This window comes from Cervus elaphus, chromosome 1 (genome assembly GCF_910594005.1).
Source record: "Cervus elaphus chromosome 1, mCerEla1.1, whole genome shotgun sequence".
NCBI lineage: Eukaryota > Metazoa > Chordata > Mammalia > Artiodactyla > Cervidae > Cervus > Cervus elaphus.
The window spans coordinates 92,287,141-92,306,085 of record NC_057815.1 but is presented as its reverse complement, the minus strand read 5'-3'; the positions used below and the strand labels follow the sequence as shown (position 1 = coordinate 92,306,085).

General features: G+C 37.4%; 1 protein-coding gene across 1 annotated transcript; it reads right to left on the bottom strand.

The window, feature by feature from the left end:
* Positions 1–14,193: 14,193 nt before the first annotated feature.
* On the bottom strand, positions 14,194–15,141 carry LOC122700099 (olfactory receptor 8K3-like). The gene has a single exon (XM_043912726.1). It carries the CDS (start codon positions 15,133–15,135, stop codon positions 14,194–14,196), a length of 942 nt encoding a protein of 313 aa, XP_043768661.1. The 5' UTR covers positions 15,136–15,141.
* Between the last annotated feature and the right edge of the window lie 3,804 nt (positions 15,142–18,945).

The window sequence follows — 18,945 nt, the reverse complement described above, 5'->3', positions numbered from 1 at the left end:
AGTCTCTGAGTCCAGCAAGCCTCTATTTGAGCCAGGAACTGAGGTCCTCATAAAAACATTGGGATCTGGGGGCCCATCCCTCGAGCCCCTCTGGGAAGGCCCTTACCAGGTTATTCTTTCTTCTCCCACAGCTGTCAAAGTCCCAGGAATTGATTCGTGGGTGCAACACACTCGAGTTAAGAGGTGGCACCCTGACCAGAATTAAGTGATGTCATTTTATGTCTTTTCTTTCTATGTTCTGACTTTGTACTTTTCAAATGGGCCCTATAATCTATGTGAGCCTACTTCTGCTGACTCCAGAAATCCTGAGTCTGCCGTTTGATCCTCAAGACAATGCCTTCCTGTCCTGAGCTCACTCCTACGCTGCATTCCACAACTGGTCTAACTGCTGGGTCTGTGGAGTGCTCCCCTCTGCATTGGTGGAAGGCTTTCCGTGGTGGACATCTCCACTTCAAGAAAAAGACTTTCTCCAAGTCTGCGACTACCTTCGACAACAATCATATGTGATACCTCTTCTTCATCTGATGACATCTAACATCCCTAAAATGGACTGGTGCAACACTTTGTACTTCAACTACGGACGTAACGTGACTTTTAATTTTGATTATACATTGTCTCTGTTTAATGACTATTTTGCTGCACATAAGACAAATAGGTCTAGATCTGATGGTTTTTTACCTGATGTTTGTCAAATATGGGATGAGGTTATATGGTTAACTCCTGAAAAAGGACGTCTAATATCTATTGCCCCTATATGCTGGGAACAAACAGGGTCATCCCCAAAATTTAGCCAACAACTTAATTACAATGATTGTAAACAACTGGGATTTTTGCCTCAGGAAATATGTAACGAAATCATTCCTGTGTTTTCCAACCCCAGTTCAGGACCTCCCTTTGTCTGGCCAGGCACTAATTGGGACTGGATATCTCAGTCACGCTGGCTTGCTCCAAATGGGACTTCCTGGATATGTGGCTCTTACCTATGGCTTGGCTTCCGCCTGGCTGGATAGGGAGAAGCACCCTGGGTCTAGCCTTTACTCATGGCTTTATATTTTCAGAGCTTCCAGAGAAGCCTGCTAATTTACCCCACCTTAAACCTCGGTGGGCAAGGTCTGTATTTCACTGGTGTGATTATTTGGCTGCAGTGTTTGTCCCCTCTTTGGGAACTACAGATGTTATGCTACGAGTGGATGCTTGGACTAATTTTACTCAACAGGCATTACAAGATTCTCAAAAAGCTATTTAGCTCTTAATGCTGAACAAGCACAGATTAGAAAGGTGGTTTTACAAAACAGATTGGCTTTAGATATTCTGACAGCTATGCAAGGAGGAACTTGTGCCATCATTCATACCCAATGCTGCACATAGATACCTGATACGAGCACTAATGTTACTCATTTTACTAAACACATGAACAAGATGATGGGGGCCATGGATACTCCTGAAGCCTCAATCGCCTCACTTTGGGAGAAGTTAACTAGTTCCCCATGGTGGAAAACTGTCTTAATTACAATAATTCTGATTGTTTTGTTTTTGCTGTTTGCTCCCTGCATCTGTAACTGTGTAACTGGATTTGTTTCTAGTCGCATGAAAGCTTTTAAGTTACAAATGGTTGCTCAAACTCCTGCTATCACTGCAGCTTCTTCCGACTACTATTTGGGGCCCCTGGATCAGACATCCTCACTATGAGGATTAGGAGAATATGTTGCCTCACCAATTGAGGGTCAACGCCTCTTGTCAGCTTGGAAGCAGTTATGGAATAAGAACGATGCCCTTTTTCCCTAGGCAGCATAATTCTCCTAAAAGAAAAGGGGGGAATGAGAGGGTAACAGGCAGGAAGGCCAGGGGTCTCCAAATGGAGGAAAGAGGCTGCAAGTGCCAGACATTTTTATCTCTCTTAAGCAGCAGGAGGAAACAGACTACTGATATATTTTTTTTTTTTTTACTTCTCTATACAAATTGAAAAGAAGGTTTCTCTTAAAATGCTGTGCTGCCATGACACCTGGTTTCACCTAAAGCTAACTATTCTCAAACCTTGAGTTAAGCAATACATTTTTTCTTACGGAAATGTTTGTCTTAAGCTATGTTAATGTACCCCAGACTCTGTCTTCAAGTTCCCCCAAATGGCTCAGAACGTACTTGACAAACCAGTATGTTATACTCAGATATTGTTCCCCTAATCTATGTAAACAAAACTATTTGTATGGTAATCTGCCCTTCTACAAGATTCAAGTCAATTGTCTTACAGCCTGGGATGAATTATCTGGTGCCATTCTGAGTTTTAAGACATTCCTTTCTTTTCATTAACAGGCTGCTAGTGACTGTATATCATCCAGCTGAAGACTAGCAGGGGGTGCTCTCTCTGCCCCCTTCTGATGCCTGTGTCAGAGGCTTCCTCTATCTCCTTTATACTTTAATAAAACTTTATTACACAAAAGCTCTGAGCGATCCAGCCTCGTCTCTGGTCCTGGATTGAATTCGTATCCTCCGGAGGCCAAGAATCCTAGTGTCTTATCGTTCAGCAACAACCTTTCACTAGCATATTCCACGTTGTTTGTAACATGTAATATATATTTTGTCAAGAAGGAACCAAAGATATTGCAAGGAAATTGAGCAAATTAAGACAAAGTGATGTCACTGGAATTTGTTTTATATAATGAAATTTTATAAACATTACTTTTGGATATGTTTATAGGAAATAAGCACATCTTAAATAAATCTTGTGTACAAGGCTGTGAGCTTCTGATATCATGTCCTTGTGTACATTGATTTCTTATGTCAGAAATACTGAGCTACACTTAATTTTTTTATTTAATGAAAGAAGGCATATATATCTTGTTTAGGTGCAATTTTGAAAGGCTAAGGAATAAATAATTACACTGGCAAGTGCTGATTTTCCTTTAAGATAATTAAGGACTTATAATAAGAAAAGCTTATTCTTAACAGCATCAGAATTGTATGAAAAGCATCACATTACTTTTTCCTATTTGCTATCTGTGTTGATTATCTGATAATTCATTTTTGAAATCATAGTCCGTGAAAATTGTATGTTTTCTGTCTGATTCCAGTGAAAACATGCTGTATATTATATCATCACCATAACATTAGGCAGTCAAAGTCCCCTAGGCTCCAAAATTAATTTTCACATCTCAATGCAAGGGGGAAATCTTCATTTTTCTCATCAAAAGACCAGGGAAAAAAAATTACATATTAATTTAAATGTTCATTAAATATACAATTTTTGAGAGGAGACTAAGAAACATGCAGAATCAATAACTAAAGATTTGGAAAGACAATAACCTGAAAATTGACTACTTGCCACTTAATAATTTTATATATATATATATATATATATATATATATATATATAATTTCTTACTCTTTAGACTGTCTTATCTCTCAGTTTTGTCCTTTCTTATTTGAATTGTTGTGCTGAAAAGGCTTTTAAGAGTCCCTTGGACTGAATGGAAATCAAACCAATCAACCCTAAAGGAAACAAACCCCGAATATTCAATGGAAGGACTGATGCTGAATCTGAAACAACACCTTGGCCACCTGATGCAAAGAGCTGACTCATTGGAAAAGATGCTGATGCTGGGAAAGATTGAAGGCAAAAGAAGAAGAGGGTGGCAGAGTATGAGATAGCTGACTAGCATCACCATCTCAATGGACATGAATGTGAGCAAACTCCAGGAGATAGTTAAGGACAGAGAAGCCTTACGTGCTGCAGTCCATGGGATCACAAAGAGTTGGATACAACTTAGCAACTGAAGAACAAATTCATATATTGAAGTCTTGATATAAAGCAAATATTACATAAACATTGTGGCACTGATGTTTCAAAGGTTGTCATCAGCAGTGGTGAAAATATTTGTAAATTAATCTAAAGAAAAACGGGAGCAGTCCTCTTCTTGTGCATTATCAATAACAGGATGCACACAGAAGTCAACCAGAAATCTTGATATTTTGATATGCTTGGTTATAGAATAAGTGCCCTACAGTGAATTACCAAACTACTTGGATATTGGTAAAATATGATACCACATGAAGTATACTATCTGCTTACCTGTCACAAAAGCGGTGTCTTGACATCTCCATGTGTTTCAGAATATGCGTAGTGAGAGCAATTTACAGAAACTTTTTCACTCTCTGTGTCTCTCCCTGAGGAGATGCTAAGCAACTTTGTGATTGTCCCTGAGGCATTGGAAACTTTAATGGAAACTAGGGAGTAGATGAGTTTATTACTAGTCCAGAATAATTTGTGGTCCCCCAAAATGAGAAAGATTTAGTTGTGTGTTTTTCATTCTATATTTACTCTTAGTTCACCTCCTATTGATTCTGTTTCTCTGGTGTACTCTAATCCCACCAAATAGGGATCAGGTATAATGCATTTTACCTATACAACAAGCCTGTCAGTATTCCCTTCATTCTGTAATGGTCTCCTCAAGTGGGTGACGCAAAGGGGATCTTTTGTGTCTTATTGTGTTACATAAAATATGTAAATAAACTAAAAATAATAGTACATTGTGCATGTGTAAAATGTTTTCTTTCATATTTCTTTCATCTTATTTTTTAATACAGGGGATTATTCTTTTAATTGGTGTGCTGTGCTTAGTCACTTCAGAAATGCAGATGACACCACCCTTATGGCAGAAGGTAAAGAAGAACTAAAGAGCCTCTTGATGAAAGTGAAAGAGGAGAGTGAAAAAGTTGGCTTGAAACTTAGCATTCAGAAAACTAAGGTCATGACATATGGTCCCATCACTTCATGGCAAATAGATGGGGAAACAATGGAAACAGTGAGAGACTTTCTTTATTGGGGCTCTAAAATCACTGCAGATGGTGACTTCAGTCATTAAATTAAAAGACACTTGCTCCTTGGAAGAAAAGTTATGATCAACCTAGACAGCTTATTAAAAAGCAGAGACATTCCTCTGCTGACAAACATCCATCTAGTTAAAGCTACAGTTTTTCCATTAGTCATGTATGTATGTGAGAGTTGGACTATAAAGAAAGCTGAGCACTGAAGAATTGATGCTTTGGTGTTGGAGAAGTCTCTTGAGAGTCCCTTGAACTGCAAGGAGATCCAACCAATCCATCCTAAAGGAAACCAGTCCTGAATATTCGTTGGAAGGATTGATGCTGAAAACTCCAATACTTTGGCCCCTTGATGTGAAGAACTAACTCATTTGAAAAGACCCTGATTCTGGGGAAAGATTGAAAGCAGGAGGAGAAGGGGATGAAGAGGATGAGATGGATGGATGGCATCACGGATTCAATGCATTTGAGTTTGAGTAAACCCAGGAGTTGCCGATGGACAGGGAGGCCTTGCTTGCTGCAGTCCATGGGGTCGCATAGAGATGGAGAAGACTGAACGACTGCCCTGAACTGTGTCTATAGAATATCTGCTGAAACTTCATGGACTTTGCATTAAATCTATAGATCACTTTAGAGAGAACTAGGAGTTTTACCACATTTAGTCTTCCAACTCTAAACTGAATATGTTTAACATCTCATGTTGATCATCTTTCATTTTGCTAATCACTATAATGGGTGAATTTAATTCTGATGATCATTATATCTACTACAGTGGGCAGGAATTCCTTAGAAGAAATGGAGTAGCCATCATGGTCAACAAAAATGTCAAAAATGCAATACTTGGATGGAATCTCAAAAATGACAGAATGATCTCTGTTCGTTTCCAAGGCAAACAATTCAATATCATGGTAATCCAAACGTATGCCCCAACCAGTAACACTGAAAAAGGTGAAGTTGAATGGTTCTATGAAGACCTACAAGACCTTTTAGAACTAACACCCCAAAAATATGTCCTTTTCATTATAAGGGACTGGAATGCAAAGGTCGGAAGTCAAGAAACACCTGGAGTGACAGGCAAATTTGGCCTTGGAGTACGGAATGAAGCAGGGCAAAGGCTAATAGAGTTTTGCCAAGAGAATGCAATGGTCATAGCAAACACCCTCTTCCAACAACCCAAGAGAAGACTCTACACATGGACATCACCAGATGGTCAACAATAAAATCAGACTGATTATATTCTTTGCAGCCAAAGATGGAGAAGCTCTATACAGTCAGCAAAAACAAGACCAGGAGCTGACTGTGGCTCAGATCATGAACTCCTTATTGCCAAATTCAGACTTAAACTGAAGAAAGTAGGGAAAACCGCTAGACCATTTAGGTATGACCTAAACCAAATCCCTTATGACTATACAGTGGAAGTGAGAAATAGATTTAAGGGACTAGATCTGATAGACCGAGTGCCTGATGAACTATGGATAGAGGTTCGTGACATTGTACAGGAGAGGGGATCAAGACCATCCCCATGGAAAAGAAATGCAAGGCAAAATGGTTGTCTGAGGAGGCCTTACAAATATCTGTGAAAAGAAGAGAAGAGAAAAGCAAAGGAGAAAAGGAAAGATATTCTGATTTGAATGCAGAGTTCCAAAGAATAGCCAAGCGAGATAAGAAAGCCTTCCTCGGTGATCAATGCAAAGAAATAGAGGAAAACAACAGAATGGGAAAAACTAGAGATTTCTTCAAGAAAATTAGAGATACCAAAGGAACATTTCACGCAAAGATGGGTTTGACAAAGGACAGAAATGGTGTGGACCTAACAGAAGCAGAAGATATCAAAAAGAGGAGGCAAGAATAAACAGAAGAACTGTACAAAAAAGATCTTCATGACCCAGATAATCACAATGGTGTGATCACTCACCTAGAGCCAGACATCCTGAAATGTGAAGTCAAGTGGGCCTTAGAAAGCATCACTACGAACAAAGCTAGTGGACATGATGGAATTCCAGTTGAGCTATTTCAAATCCTGAAAGATGATGCTGTGAAAGTGCTGCACTCAATATGCCAGCAAATTTGGAAAACTCAGCAGTGGCCACAGGACTGGAAAAGGTCAGTTTTCATTCCAATTCCTAAGAAAGACAATGCCAAAGAATGCTCAAACTACCGCACAATTGCACTCATCTCACACGCTAGTAAAGTAATGCTCAAAATTCTCCTAGCCAGGCTTCAGCAATACGTGAACTGTGAACTTCCAGATGTTCAAGCTGGTTTTAGAAAAGGCAGAGGAACCAGAGATCAAATTGCCAACATCTGCTGGATCATCGAAAAAGCAAGAAAGTTCCAGAAAAACATCTATTTCTGCTTTATTGACTATGTCAAAGCCTTCGACTGTGTGGATCACAATAAACTGTGGAAAATTTTGAAAGAGATGGGAATATCAGACCACCTGACCTGCCTCTTGAGGAAACTGTATGCAGGTCAGGAAGCAAGAGTTAGAACTGGACATGGACCAACAGACTCGTTCCAAATAGGAAAAGGCTATACATACGTCAAGACTGTATATTGTCACCCTGCTTATTTAACTTATATGCAGAGTACATCATGAGAAATGCTGGGCTGGAAGAAGCACAAGCTGGAATCAAGATTGCCAGGAGAAATATCAATAACCTCAGATATGCAGATGACACCACCCTTATGGCAGAAAGTGAAGAGGAACTGAAGAGCCTCTTAATGAAAGGAGAGTGAAAAGGTTGGCTTAATGCTTAACGTTCAGAAAACTAAGATCTTGGCACCTGGTCCCATCACTTCTTGGGAAATAGATGGGGAGACAGTGGAAACAGTGTCAGACTTTATATTTTGGGGCTCCAAAATCACTGCAGATGGTGACCGCAGCCATGAAATTAAAAGACACTTAGTCCTTGGAAGGAAAGTTATGACCAACCTAGATAGCATATTAAAAAGCAGAGACATTACTTTGCCAACCAAGGTCTGTCTGGTCAAGGCTATGGTTTTCCCAGTGGTCATGTATGGATGTGAGAGTTGGACTGTGAAGAAAGCTGAGCGCTGAAAGATTGATGCTTTTGAACTGTGGTGTGGAGAAGACTCCTGAGAGTCCCTTGGACTGCAAGGAGACCCAACCAGTCCATCCTAAGGGAAATCAGTCCTGGGTGTTCATTGGAAGGACTGATGCTGAAGCTGAAACTCCAATACTTTGGCCACCTGATGAGAAGAGTTGACTCATTGGAAAAGACCTTGATGCTGCTAAAGATAGGGGACAGGAGGAGAAGGGGATGACAGAGGATGAGATAGCTGGATGTCATCACCGACTCGTTGGACTTGGGTCTGAGTAAATTCCGGGAGTTAGTGATCGACAGGGAGGCCTGGTGTGCTGCAATTCATTGGGTCGCAAAGAGTCAGACACGACTAAGCGACTGAACTGAACTGAAGTGAACTGATTTTGTACTTTTCAATATACACATCCTTAATTTTTTTTCTTAGTTTCACAAAAGTATTTCACTACACTTGGGTGATTTCCATATTTTCTTAGTTTTTACCTAAGTATTTCATTGTACTTGAGGTGAATTAAATGGTATGTGTGTAATTTTTTTTAATATTAAACTTATGATATTTTTCAGGGATAAGCTAATCACTGATGTATTATTATTTATATATTTTGCTAGATTAACTTTGTTAAATTTTTGTTTAGAATATTTGAATATCTATTAAGATTTTTTTTTTTTTTCTCTAATACCTTTGCCTGCTTTTCATACCATTGGGAAGCTTTGCTGAAAAGGTTGGAGAATGCAATATATTTTGTTTTTTGAAAGAAAAGAATAAAATCAGTTACTTCTTTTCCCTCAATATCAAGCAGAACACTCTAGTCAACGCACATGAACCTGGTTTAGGGTTTGAGGAAGTTATTTTTAATATAAATTTCTATTTGAGATAATCCTTTTCTGAAATTTGTTGTAAAGTATTTCTTAGTGTACATACATAAATACATACATACATTTATATATATGTTTAAATTACAGCTCATATTTCTGAATTAAAACTCAGATTGCTGTTTCAAATACAATAGTACTCTTGTTAAATCTCATTTGTGTTTATTATTTTAATATTGTAGTGATCTTTTAAAATCAATTTGGTATTAAGTATTATTATGTATTATGTATTATTGATGTTCAAAATACTCTAATTATTCATTTATGCACCAACTCCTGTTTTTTCAAGTATTCATATTCTATTAAAAACTGGAAAACTTCCTTAAATAAAGTGTGTGTGTGCTATGCTTCTTGTTCGAATCTTTGCCACCTGTGGACCGCAGCCCGCCAGGCTCCTCTGTACACGGGGTTTTCCAGGCAAGAATACAAAAGCGGTTTGCCGAGCCCACCTCCAGGGGATCTTCCTGACTCAGGGACTGAACCCGTGTCTCTAACCTGCATTGATCGGTGGGTTCTTTACCGTTAGCACTACCTGGGAAGCCCAAATCAAGTATTCATTCATATGATAATGAAATAGAGAGTAATTTATAGGATGAATAAAATATATCAGAAACATCTGTGAATCTGAATACATTTTTTCCCCTTTTGTACATCATTTCAAGGGGACAATCATGTGAAGCACACTAAGACTGATTTTAGAAAAGGTATATAGCATTATGTTTACTCATGATTTTTTTTTCATTCCTTATATTAGAAACTTCTCTTTATCACAAAAATTGCAATTATTTGCTAAAGATATTTTGGGAAGAACATAAAAGCAAATTTATTAAATTAAGCATATTAATAATCTCAGCAGCCTTAAATAGCTAAAATTAACATTTCTCAGGATCACTGTCTAACATAATTTTCTAGGAAGATAGTTTATGTTTATAAATACATATTTCTTAGCTATATTATTTTTCATAATTAAAAAATCAACTATAAAAGCTTATTAGTAATATTTACTTCTACATGATAATATAACATAATTTTAATCCAAATGAATTTTGTTTATTCAAATTCATTTGACTTCATGAAAAAATTTTAATAGTTTAAAAAAAATTTTTTTTTTAATATTTATTTATGTTTGGCTGTCCTGGGTATTTGTTGCTGCATGCAGGCTTTCCATAGTTGCAGCAGGTGGGGACTTCTGTTTTTGTGAAGCACAGGCTCTAGGTATGCTGGCTTCAGCAGTTGTGGCAAAAGGGCTTATTTCATCCAGAGTATAAGGGATCTTCCACGACCAGGGATTGAACCTGTGTGCCTAGCAATGGCAGGCAGATTCTTAGTCACTGGACCATCAGAGAAGGCCTGATCACATGCAAAATTTTAGTCCTTGACAGTAGCTGAAGAAAAGAATCTAGATCCTCTCTGATGTAAATAAAGCACCATTAATGTTAGAAAAATACTACAAGTAATCAGAAACATGGAGGAATTTATGGTAGTTTATAGTTAGTCCAGATATCATAGCATGTACATCAATTGTTACCTGTCACACTATACTTTCACTAGAAATACAGCATAGACCAAGTCATGGGAGGGCCGCTGTTTATTTCTCAGAAGAGGAACCATCAAATCAATGCAGTGAGATCATGCATCCTTATCACATCTAATACACACTCAGTCAAATCCGAGGAAGCAGCAGCATGAAAGGGAAGCAACAAATAATTTATCATACAGTGGGCCTCTTATGCAAATATAGTTTGCATATGACCCTCATATGGTCAATTTGCAAAATGACCCTTAAACAAAAATTATTTAAAATCATTTTTGTCTTTAAGAAATCTGTCTTAACTGACATATTCACAAGTGTAGACAAAAAGACTGAATAAGACAAAAACAGATACTGTGCTGATCTTCTGAGCTGCTGAAATGCCATGATGTTGAGTGAATAGGTTCTGTAGAACTCATATGTGATAATAATAGAACTGAGGAGAGAAAAACAGGACCCTGAGATCCCCGTGTGGAAGGAAGATGTTTGAGCAAATTCATATGACTGTTGAGTTTAAGTCCTCCCACTCCAAGGAGCTTGCTTGAAACCACAAATAAGTTTGCTATTAATATGAACCATGAAAGCGTATGAATGCTAAATCACAACAAATGTTAATAAACAAAACCCCACACACGTACACAAGCAAAGGTAAATAAGTAAAACAGAAAGGAAAAGAAATAATATACACTTTAGCTTCTTTATGGGTGGGGACATTTAGAAGCTCTCACTTTAAAACATACTTATGTGAAAGACTTTATGTCTACTGAATGCACAGGATGAAATGATGAATACACTTGCCTAATACTGGAAAGAGATCTGAAGTTAAAGAAATTAAAGAAATTCTATCAGATCATGTTAAACATAATTGGCTTTCATTACAGGAAACATTTTGAGAAGTGTGCATAGGTGGTATAATCTGTTACATGTGCATTTTTGGTACATACAAAGCATTACTTTGGCAAATATGAACTACCTTAACCTCTATGCATGCATGCCTGCTCAGTCACTGGAGTTCTATCTGACTCTTCCCGACCCCACGCATCTTGGCTCACCAACCTTCTCTGTCCACAGGGCTATCCAAGCAGGAATCCTGGAGTGGGTTGCCATGCCCTCCTCCAGGGATTGACCTCTTGTCTCTTGCAGTGCAGGTGGAGTTTTTACCACTGAGCCATTGGTGAAGCCCCTAATCTCTTTATATCCATCAGTGAAATCAACTATTTCTTGCAAGGTTGTTGGGAAGATAATCAATAATGAAATCTTTCAGTATATTCATGGAACCTGGAAATGTCTTCATATGTCAGCTAAATTAGATTTTCCTGTTAGTTATTCTTCATTTCTTAATAGAGACAGCAAGTTGCCTAAAACAGATTACTTTTACACATGTACATGCAAATTCTTTTAGGGTGACTAAACTGTTTTTCAGGGGTATGACAATGAATAGATACCGTGTTTCCAGGTAAGAGTCCTCCAGGCCCCCACCATGACCCAACTTGATGCCTACAAGGGGCATAGAATCAGCGCTATACTGCAAATCGTCAAACAATCTGGATATTGGTAAAATACGGCACCACACAAAATATACTATGTTTACTTGTAATGAAAACTCTGTTTTGGCTTTCTCATGTGCTTCGTAAAATACATATTGTGAATAATTTATGAATTATTTTCTGCCCTTTGAGACTCTCCTTAAGGAGATACCAAGCAATTTCTTGATCATCCCTGAAGCATTTGAAATCTTAACAGAAACAAGGGAGGAGATGTGGCTATTAGTAGTCTTGAGCAATTTGTGTTTCCCAATAGCCTGGTCAGATTTATTTGTGTGCATTTCATTTTCCTTTTCCTCATACTTGAATTTCATTTTCCTTTTCCTCATACTTGCTGCTGCTAAGTCGCTTCAGTTGTGTCCAACTCTGTGCGACCCCATGGACAGCAGCCCATACTTAGGTTCATATTAATTCTGTTCCTATGCTTCACCCTAATACAATCTCATAAGGATTTGGATTAAGATATATTTTATCCATAGTACAAGCCCTTCGGCGTTCCTGTAGCTCTGCAGTGATCTCCTTAAGTGGATGACATAATGGAGATGTATGAAATCATTGTCTTATTTAAAATGTTTAAATACATTAAACATAATAATATGATGTGTCTAGATAAGATAGTGTTTCCTTTTTTTTTTTCTTTTTAAAACTCTAGGGAGAGGAATTAGCTACTTCTATTTTACATTCTCATTCCATACTGCATCATCATCATTTTATTACAGAATTGTCTTTCATTTGCTTTGTTTTCATTACATTTCAATGTAATAAAATGTTCAATTCAACATTTTCACTATCACATGCAATACCTATTCTCATTTTTCTCTCTCAATTCACAGATTCTACTGTGCTTCACTTAAGCCTTGCATGATCAATATGTTTTGCAATATTGCCATGTTTTGTGCACATATGTTTTACTATGTCTACATATTATTGAGCAGTAAAATTGCATTGTTGAATATAATTTGCTAATTATTTGTCATATACAATGATGTGACTTTTTTTCTTCTTAATTCATTACAGTAAAAAATACATGGAGAAAGTCATGGATCTTTTCTTTATTAACGCATATATTGTTTTTCCTTATCCTCAGCTATCATGAATACTACTACAACATATAGGCCAATAAAAAGCCTCGTGTTTGACATGTTATTATGTTGTGAACAAATTCCACATGATACACACATCACATATCTGCCTCTGTGAGTGTTCCTGTGTAGACAGAGATAGAGACAGGACTTTTGAGTTTTTATGCCAGGCTGATTTGAGAGTCCATACCACAGATCATGGGAGAAGTGCTTGCTTTTTTCAAATGCCTAATTTTTAACAAAATATCACAGGACATCACAAAGAAACACACACAAAGATCACAAAGAAACAAGGAAAATAGATCAATTCAAACAAACATAACTCTCCAATATATAAACAAACTGAGGACATAAACAGAGGTAGAAAGTAATTTAAAAAGAATAAAATCAAAAACTCAAAAGCCGAAAACACAACAATTGAATTAAAATTTTACTACCTGGTTTCACCAACAGATTAGAACAATCAGAAGTTTATAATCAGGGAATTAAACTCAAGTCATTTTAAAGTGTTGAGTATGAGGAGTAAATAATAATAATACTAATAGTAATAATAATAAGTGAACAGAGACTAAGGGATTTAGAAGACACCACTAAAAAAGTTTATTTACAGAAATAATGGGCAAGAATTCCCCAAATTTGAAGAAAGGCTGATACAAAAGTACAAATGCAAGAAACTCACACATATAAGTGGGGTAAAAAATTTCAGAGCTTAAACAGAAACATATTATGATCAAGATGTGGTAATTAAGTCATTTGGCTCAGAGGTTAAAGCGTCTGCCTGGAATGTGGGAGACTGGGGTTCGATCCCTGAGTTTGGAAAAACCCCTGGAGAAGGAAATGGCAACCCACTCCAGTACTCTTGCTCGGAGAATCCCATGGAGGGAGGAGCCTTGTAGGCTACAGTCCATGGGGTCGCAAATAGTCGGACACGACTGAGCGACTTCATTTTCTTTCTTTCTTTCTTTCCTTTTCTGTACCTACTATTCTTCCTTACCCCCACAGAGCATACACACAGTCCTTGATTGCTCTTATGGTCTATTCTACTGTCCTCTAAAATATACTTAACTATTATGCTTACATTTCATCACTTCTCAAGATGGAAAAGAGTTTTGCCTTTTTCTTTTAGCCAATGTGTTTATACCACTTAGGAGTATGACTATCAAATAGAATACTCTAAATTCATGATGATCTTATATGTACTTGCTTTTCTCTCTGAATGCACCCACAGCAAGGTGGAAAGTACCTAACCTAATTTGTAGGAATGACATGGACAGTGACTTTTAAGGAAAGATATTGCAAAGTTTTTTCCATGTCCTTTGTAGTGCATATTTTACATCTTTGTTTCTTAAACTATAGATCAAGGGATTTAACATGGGAATAACAAGGGTGTAAAATATGGAAGCAACTTTATCAGTGTCAAAGGAATGACTGGACTCTGGTTGCACATACATAAATATCAAAGTCCCGTAGAACACGGTGACCACTGTCAGGTGGGATCCACAGGTAGAAAAAGCCTTGTGCCTGCCTTCAGCAGAGCTCATCCTGAGAATAGCTGCAAGGATGAGCAGGTAAGACACAAGAACTATTAGAAGAGAGAAAATCAAATTAAATCCTGATAAGACCAGGATGATTAATTCAATTTCATGTGTGTTTGAACAGAGCAGGGATAATATGGGGAGACTGTCACAGTAGAAATGACTGATGACATTACAGCCGCAGAAGGATGAATTAAAAATGTTTACAGTGACTAGAAGAGAAATGAATGTGCTATAGAGGTAGGGGATTGCCACCAGAACCCGGCACACCCTTTGTGACATGATGACCGTGTAGAGCAGGGGGTGACAGATGGCCACGTAGCGGTCATAGGACATTGCGGCCAGAATAAAAAGTTCACTAATGATGAACACAATGAAGAGAGCCAGCTGCGTGGCACACATATAATAAGAGATTGTGTTTTGATCCACAACGAAATTCATCAACATTTTGGGTCCTACAGCTGTGGAATAACCCAGATCAGTAAGAGCCAGGTGCCTGAGAAAGAAGTACATGGGTGTCTGCAGCCTGGGGTCCACCTTGGTGAGGATGACCATGCCCAAGTTGCCCACCACTGAGGTCACGTAGATGACGAGGAAGAGCCCAAACAGTGGAGCCTGCAGCTCGGGGCGGTCTGTGATTCCCGTGAGGATGAATTCACTCAGCACTGTTCCATTCTCTGTTTCCATTTTATCAGAAAACCTACTTTAATAGAGACATTGTATAGTCAATGATATCATTAATGAAATATAGTGATTTCTTTTAGTTTACATACATGAAATAAATAAATCTAAATTATATTTTAAACACAAAGAAAGACTTCTGTGTCCTTTAAATAAAACATACAAATATAAATAGAAATAAAAAAGAGGGATAAATATACATCTGGAGAAAGAGAGAGACCTGTAGTTTTTCACTGGTGAAGATTAACCCCCCAAAGAATATGTAACAATATTTTGAGGCCATTTGGTTGTAAGCATTGGAGGTAGTTAGAAACCAGTGAGACTAGTATTTATCCTAATATATTAGGGCTGCCGCCAAAACAACAAGGGGGCTTCTCCATGGCTTAGTGAGTAAAGAATCTGCTTGCAATGCAGGAGACTCAGGAGACATGCGTCCAATCCCAGGGTTGGAAGATACCCTGGAGGAGGAAATGGCAATCCATTCCAGTATTCTTGCCAAGAAAATTCAGTGGATACAATCTGTGGGGTCACAAAATGTTGGACATAGCAATAAGGAATTATACAGACCAAAATGCCAAAGGGCCAAGACTGACCAGCAGTGGTATATGTGTGCATAGAGATATGGATTGATATAAATATAGATGAGGGAAACATATCTAAAAAAATTTTATGAATTTTAGCTGCTATTTTATAGGTGAAGGCAATCTTTTCTGTTATCTTTTGTGTAATGACCATCACACCACTGCTTTCACAAAATTAAAGCCACATAATACTACATAGTACACATGCTAAACTTTACCTCATAAAAAATGAAGCCCAAATTGCAATATGCATGGAAACATTTAGAAGCCCTTACATTAAAATAAGTTTATCTGAAGCCCTTATGTCTACAGGGGGTGCAAGATGATAAAATTAATACATTTGACCAATATTGAACAAAGGTGTAAACATAAGGGAATTCTAACATATGATACCACACTGGTTGTTTTTTTTTTTATTCTTTTTTTTTTCCACAGGGAAACATTCCATATAACATACATGGGTTGATATAATCTCTGCTATAGCAATACTTTTTGTATATGCAAATGAGTACCCTAGCAAATATGGTAGGTTATTTCAATCTCTTTCTTGCCAGGTTGTGGGAAGATATGTGAGATTTAAACATTTAATTGCATTGATGTTATCTGAAATACCCTTCAAATATCTAATACATAGAATTTTTGTGTGCATTTGCTTTTAATTTCTTAGTGGAAAAAGCATGCTACCTGAATTGGATTCTCCTTACACATGCACGTATAAATTCTTTTGTGCAACTTCCTTCTTGGCTGTACGATGGTGCACAGACTGAATGCTATGTTACCCAGGAAACAGCCCTCAACGTCCCCACTGCCCCTACGGCTGCAACTGGGACCATCCGTGAGCTCTTGCTCAAGTTTTTTAACCTCCTACATAACTTAAAATATGTAATATATATTTTCTCAAAATGTAACATTTTTTCCTCCTCCCCAACTGCATTTTCACTGAAACTGACATATATTGAATTGTTTGTAACATGGACAGTATATTTAGCCAGGGAGAAACCAAGGTCACAATGAGGAAATTGAGCCACTGGAGAGACTGTGATGTAACTAAAATTTGTTTTAGATAACGAAGTTTCATAAATACTTCCTTTGGATAAAAGGATTCTCTATTGAAAAAGAAAAGTTTTAAAATTATTATATATTACACAATATCATACTGAAAAAAAATTTTAAAAAAGGATATACAAGCATACATCTATATCATCTATCTATATATATTTATATGTATCATATATTTCCAGAATATTATTTTGTCTGATTTCACATCAAGGCTGCAAATATCCTCCATACAACATTAAATGCAGAGGTATAAGTACAGTGAATTAAAGATATATATGAATACTCCTAAGAAAACATCATTCTTATCATGAATATTACTAAGAAAACAGGATACCAGAGTAGAATGTAGATTTTTTTTGAAATGTAGATTTTTTTAACTTAAAGAATTCGCTGAGGTTTGCAACACTGTATAGTAGGTGGTGATCAAAACCATCCTCAAGAAAAAGAAATGCAAAAAAGCAAAATAGTTGTCTGAAGAGGCCTTACAAATAGCTGAGAATAGATGAGAAGCTAAAGACAGAGGAGAAAAGGAAAGATATAGCACCTGAATGCAGAGTTCCAGAGAATAATAAGGACAGATATGAGAGCCTTCCTAAGTGATCAATGCAAAGAAATAGGGAAAACAATAGAATGGAAAAGACTAGAGATCTCTTCAAGAAAATTACAGATACCAAGGGAACATTTCATGCAAATATGGGTACAATAAAGGACAGAAAAGATATGTACCAAACAGAAGCAGATAATATTAAGAAGAGCTAGGAAGAATACACAGAAGAACCAAAAAATAATAATAATAGCAATAATAATAATGACCCAGATAACCAAAATGGTGTGATCACTCAATATGCCAGCAAATTTGCAAAACTCAGCAGTGGCCGCAAGACTGGAAAAGGTCAGGTTTGATTCCAGTACCAAAGAAGGCAGTGCCAAAGAATGTTCAAACTGTGCACGATTGCACTCATCTCACAAGCAAGCAAAGAAATGCTCGAAATTCTCCAAGCTACGATTCAACATTAGGTGAACCGAGAACTTCCAGAAGTTCAAACTGAATTTAGAAAGAGCAGAGGAATCAGAGATCAAATTGCCAACATCCATTGGATCATAGAAAAAGCAAGAGAATTACAGAAAAACAACTGCTTCTGCTTCATTGACTGTGCCAAAGCCTTTGACTGTGGATCACCACAAACTGTGGAAAATTCTTAAAGAGATGGTAATACTAGACCACCTAACCTGCCTCCTGAGAAACCCATATGCAGGTCAAGAAGTAACAGCTGGAACCAGACATGGAACAGGGTGTCCTTTGCCAACAAAGGACTGTATAGTCAAAGCTATGGTTTTCCAGTAGTGATGCATATATGTGAGATTTGGACCATAAAAAAGGCTGAGCACTGAAGAATTGATGCTTTTGAACTGTGGTCTTGGAGAAGACTCTTGAGAGTCCCTTGGACTGCAAGGAGATCCAACCAGTCAGTCTTAAAGAAAATCAATCTTGAATATTCATTGGAAGGACTGATGCTGAAGCTGAAGCTCAATACTTTGGCCACCTCATGCGAAGAGCTAATTCATTAGAGAAGACCCTGATGCTGGGAAAAATTGGCGGGAGGAGAAGGGAATGACAGAGGAGGAGATGGTTGAATGGCATCACTGACTCAATGGACGTAAGTTTGAGCAGGCTCCAGTAGATGGCGAAAGACTGGGAGACCTGGCATGCCGCAGTCCATGGGGTCACAATGAGTCAGACACGATGGAGTGTCAACAATTAAAAGAAAAGCAATAGCAAAAAAAAAAAAAACAACTGATTTTTTTTAATATACTAATGCTTTACTAAAAAAAAAAATAAGAAATAGAATTGATATTATTACCAGGAAAATAAGTGTCAGGATTCTCTGTGAACTCTAGGAAAGTAAATAAAAATATAATATTCATAAAATTAAATTATGTATGTGTTGATTGGAAATCCACATTTATCTCATCAAGTGCGTTGCTTATAAGATTTTGAACCTCTGATATCCTAACCTATCCCCATATACATGCTTTCTTATATCAGAAATATGGCACTACAAATAGGAAAACATGAAGTGACATAAATCTTTGTTTAGTTTGCTTCTGAAAGGCTACTGAAAGAAAAAAAAAACTCTACACTGGTAAATGCTGATTTTCCTGTAAGATAAGGTGG